Here is a 5,198-nt window from a genome sequence, read left to right on the forward strand (position 1 = left end):
GTTAGTTTGTAAGATGAGTCATATTTCCACTGATATTTAAATTCAGCCATATTGCTCTTGGAGGGATTTTAGGTAAAATATCCCAAACACTAGCTAACTAAGGGAGGGACACAGCAAAATAAACTGCTGAGTAGGGGTGGCCTTAGAGAACAGATTGCAGGAAAGATTCTTTCTCTACTATGTGCACTACCACAATTGAACATGGGGTATGAGGAACAGTGGTAGTTCAGTTTAGGAAAACTCTTTGGGGGATGTTAAAGAAAAGCCTCCTTTCTCTAACCAAACCATTTTTGCCTCCGTATCATTTCCCCTCCCATCCAGAGGTGTCAGGAATGGTACTTTGAAATGTCAGAGCCACATTTTGGCCTCCCTAGCAACCTCCCCAACACAGAGTGATGTCATAAGTAGTGCTTTGTGATGTCTGAGCCCCACCTTAGCCACCATTGGCTGGAGGACAGCCTAGCTGACCAATCAAAGCTGGAGGGTATGGACCTTCATTGTCCTGGGAAGAGTTATACGCAGTAGAACAGTTAGGAGGCCTGGGGCAAACAACTGGGAAGCTTCAATATGTCTAAGGTAACCAGGAAACTACCACAGCCCAATCAGGATATGGAGCGACCAACTTCAAGGTCTGAAGAGAGGAAAAAGATGAAGACTCCCTATCAACCCAGGTCCAGAGGTGGTGACAAGGTAAGATGACCCTACCCAAGCTACTCTTTTCTTCATTGATTTCCCCTCCCCCAAGAATCTTAACCTTTGCTCACCTGGCACAAACTCCTTCCTTAGCCCTGACATCTCCTCATGATGCCCCCTTTTCTATCAATATCCCATCTTCTTCCCCTAAGCCAATGCCCTTTTGGCCTCACTCTGTTGTTGTTCCAGGTACTGAAGACAACCCTGAAGGTAAAAAAACCCCACCACAGGAGTTCGAGTAAAAAAGTCTCAGAAAAAACTACCAACCCTGTAAGAAAGCCTAAAAAATCTAGAAGACCACCACTCTTTGGTCACTATCACAGACTGAATGAGACACTGAGGCAAGATGAGCCAGAGCAAGCCCAAGAGAAGGTGAGGAAGTCTACCACATCAAACGATGACCAGGGTGGCCAATAACTCCAGAGTGAGGCCAGAGACTTCAGTAATATCTGCTAAGTCTCCAGAGGTCTGGTGGCTGAGAAATGGACAATCATGTAGACATTGAATTTTACAGCATCAGGGTACACTGATGGTACCTGAAATAAAGCCAACCTGTTGTGGTAATTCGTGTGGGTGTCTATGACTTCTCTCATGGTGGGATCAGGGAGGGAAGGGAAGAGGCAGTAGTACAAAAAGGAAGAAACATGGGGTAGCGTAGGGTTGGGGGCCAGACCGGGCCAGACTGGCAGAACCACAGTTAATCAGATCGTGGGGATAAAGACTGGGTCAGGACTGAGCACTGAAGACAAATTTCCTCCTTAACACTTGACCTAACGGGCAAAATGAGAAAGGGCTTGGTGTTTTTGCCTTTGGGAGGTGGGGGCGGCAGGGAAGAATGACGTCAAAGTGTAGATTGCCAGAGCCTATATGGGGTGAGGTGTGTGGGTGGCAGTACCATCCCCAAAGCTGAACAAGAAATAACTTCCAGGCCACCAACCCCAGGGTGGTGTTTGTTACATTTTACCCTATAACCTCAACAACTAGTAGTCCTCAGAAGAGCCAAAAATCTCACCCTAATGAAAATTACTAAAAGCACCCTAAAGATGAAAATATTGGTGATTGGAAGCCACAAACCCAACACTGATTAGCCCACTTTCTTAAGAAATTTAGGGTGGAGCAGTGACTTTCCAAGGCAGGGCAATGGGAACAGTCTGCCTTCAGTGCAGGCAATAAAGGAGGGCATTGTCTACAGAGAATTCTAAACGTATTTGGAGGGGAGACGATCTTTTATTTTTGTTCTCTCAAAGTTGTTCTTTTTTCTGAAGAGACTATCACTGTAAATGAGTTTATTAAAGTACAATTGACATATAATAATTGCACATGCTTAAAGTGACAGCTTGAGGAGGTTGGTCCTATGTATACACCATTAAACCATCACCACAATTTTAAGAGAACATATCCATCACCCCCAAGTTTCCTCCTGCCCCTTGGTAGTTGCTCCCTCCTCCTATCTCTCCCTGTACCCCCATCCTCAGATAACTACTGATTTGCTTGTTAGCTCTATGGATTGTATTGATTCCATCAGTATAAAATGCTACAAAATGTAAACCATACTAATTTTTTCCAGCTTCTTTCACTCATTATAATTACCATGAGAACCATCAATGTTCTTGCATACATCAATATTACATTTTTAGGTTATGATTGTTTTGTTGATAATTCAGTAGCATTTATTTTATTTTAAGATTTTTTATTTATTCATTTGAGACACAGAGGTACAGAGAGAGAGAGAGAGAGAGCATGAGCAGGGGGAGAGCAGAGGGATAAGGAGAAGCAGGCTTCCTGCTGAGCCAGGAGCCCGATGTGGGGCTCGATCCCAGGACCCTGGGATCATGACCTGAGCTGAAGGCAGACGCTTAACCATCTGAGCCACCCAGGTGCCCCGAGAATTTAGTAGGATTTAAAGGATGCTCCAAAGTTGCTTTAGTTTCATTTTTTTTTAATTTTGAGATTATAAATTTACATGCAGTTGCAAGAAATAGAAACATGCCTTATACCCTTAACCTTGCCCCCGCCTCCAGTGGTAACATCTTGCATGTCTATAGTATAATATCAAAATCAGGAAGGTAAGGTTGCTATGATCTATTTACCTTATTCAGATTTCACCAGTTATACATGCACTAGTGTGTGTGTGTGTGTGTGTGTGTGTGTAGTTCTGTGCAATTTTATCACCTGCGTAGTTTCCTGTGACTACCACTGTAGTCAAGATACAGAAAAGTTCCATAATAAGGATTCCTCTTGCTATTCATTTACAACCACAGCCACGTCCTCCCTCACCCCTGGAAGCCAGTAATTTGCTCATCTCCATAATTTTGTCATTACAAGAATGTTACATAAATAGAATCATTCAGTATGTAACTTTTTGTGATCGGCTTTTACATTCAGCATAAATCCCTTGAGATCCATTCAAGCTGTTGTATCAATGGGTTTTTTTCCTTTATTGTTGGGCAATATTGCATAGTGTGAATGTACCAGAGTTTGTTAAACCACTCGTTTATTGAAGGACATTTTGGTTTTGATTTCTGGAATTACAAATAAAGCTGATACAATCATTCCTGGATAGGTTTATCTGTGATCTTAAAGTTTTCATTTCTCAGAGATAAATGTCCAAGAGCAACTACTGGGTCATGTGGCAACAGCAAGCTTAGTTTTGTAAGAAACTACCATGCTTTTCCCCACCTCCCCCAAAGTGGCTATACCATTTTATATTCCCACCAGCAATCTCTGAATGATAGTTTCTCTGCATTCTCACCAGCATTTGGTGTTATCATTAAACAAAAAATTGTTAAGTCATTCTGGTGCCTGTATAGTGATACCCCATTGAAGTTTTCATTTGAATTCACTGATGGTTAATGTTGAACATCTTTTTATGTGTTCATTTGCTATCTGTATATCTTCATTGAAATTTCTATTCATGTCTGTAGCCCATTTTATTTCTTTCTTGACACTTGCATGATCAAGCTTTAATGAATTTGAACACAAGGCACAGTTTCCAGGTGTACATAAATATATCTCCATTTTACAATTGTTTTTTGCTTCTTCTACTTCAATCTTTTTGGACAGTGATAAGAAAATCTTTAAACTTGTTCTTATTTAAGCAACAAGAACTTCCTTAATAGGACTTTATGACTTTTTTTTAAGAGCTGATCATCTGAATTTCTAGGACTTCTTACAGTAAATATTTTGTTTATATTTCCTTTCTACCTACCTACCACTAGCTGGTTGTTGCTAGTTGTCTATAGATAAATAATGCTTTTAATTTCTGTATCAACACAGAACCTCTTTGTTGTTTTCTCCAAGGTAGTATTTTCTTCCTCTAGTATATTATTACAGTTCCTTTTGGTTTTTATTTTTTCCCCCAATGAAATAAATATGGGTGCTCAATGCATCCCCTAATTATAAAAGGCTGGATTGGGATTCCTATCCTTGACATTTATGATGATCTATCAGGGACTTCTTATGTATGCATTTTCACTCCTACTACAAAGGCACAGGTCTGCTTTGTGACAGAGGGCCATCTGTCACTCCATCCATCTTTGGTCCTGCAAATGTCCTTTTGGGTATTGCAACAGAGTCCAGTCTTTGCAGAATACAACACATGTGAATCTTAACAGCACTTTTAGTCTATATTGTTAAGGTGGGTCACATTGAAATCCTGACTCTCCCAGTCATAGATCCACTTGATATTTTCAAATTTAAAGTCATATAAGACTAGAGAAAATTCTACATCCATACTGTATTGAGGTTTCTGGGGATTTTTCATCTATGTTCATTGGTTCATCAATAAACTCTGGCCTCTCCATTCCTTGGCCAATCAGAAAGACCATCATACAACAGGCTTAATGATAAAGGACTCTCTGGTCAATCACTGCAAACTGAAATAACTAAAAAGGTTCTTGCAGTTTAGTTCTGTCTCTCCTCACTCAGGCTCTGGTCTATTAGCTGTACTTAAGCAGAAAGAAAGTCCACTGAAAATTAATCATTCCATTGGTTACATCCACTTTACACAAGTTTCTGAAATTATATGTGCCAACATACCTCTGAACCACATAATTCATGGTTACAATATCTAAATCAGCATAAAGGAAAAAAATAGCAGTAAGTCTTCTCAAGACAGCTGAACCTAGTACTGAAACAGGGTTCGAGAGAAGCCCAGGCCAGTATATGGATGTCTGGAGGGAACACCTGAAGGAAAATGCAGCTATGATGGATTTTTTAGCAGCACTGTGGACTTTTTAATTATTTTTTTTATGTAGCGTTCCATGATTCATTGTTTGCGTATAACACTCAGTGCTCCATGCAATATGTGCCCTCCTTAATACCCATCACTGGGCTAACCCATCCCCCCAACCCCTCCCCTGTAAAACCCTCAGTTTGTTTCTCAGAGTCCATAGTTTCTCATGGTTCATCTCCCCCTCCGATTTCCCCCCCTTCATTAGCGCTCACCATAGCACATACTCTTCCCAATGTCTATCACCCAGCCACCCCATCCCTCCCACCCCCCA

The 5,198-nt window shown here is 41.0% G+C and overlaps 1 protein-coding gene and 1 pseudogene across 1 annotated transcript; one reads left to right on the top strand and one right to left on the bottom strand.

Moving 5' to 3' along the window:
* The first annotated feature begins 567 nt into the window (after nt 1–567).
* LOC102740899 (spermatid nuclear transition protein 3-like) lies at nt 568–3,809 on the top strand. The gene is made up of 3 exons (XM_006737315.1): nt 568–690; nt 883–1,065; nt 3,792–3,809. Exons 1-3 carry the CDS (start codon nt 568–570, stop codon nt 3,807–3,809), a joined length of 324 nt encoding a protein of 107 aa, XP_006737378.1.
* A 120-nt stretch (nt 3,810–3,929) lies between these two features.
* Nucleotides 3,930–4,902, bottom strand: LOC102740592 (tRNA pseudouridine(38/39) synthase pseudogene; annotated as a pseudogene).
* Nucleotides 4,903–5,198: the final 296 nt, after the last annotated feature.

The sequence above is a fragment of the Leptonychotes weddellii genome, chromosome X, assembly GCF_054177405.1.
Source record: "Leptonychotes weddellii isolate Sample4059 chromosome X, ASM5417740v2, whole genome shotgun sequence".
NCBI classification, from domain to species: domain Eukaryota; kingdom Metazoa; phylum Chordata; class Mammalia; order Carnivora; family Phocidae; genus Leptonychotes; species Leptonychotes weddellii.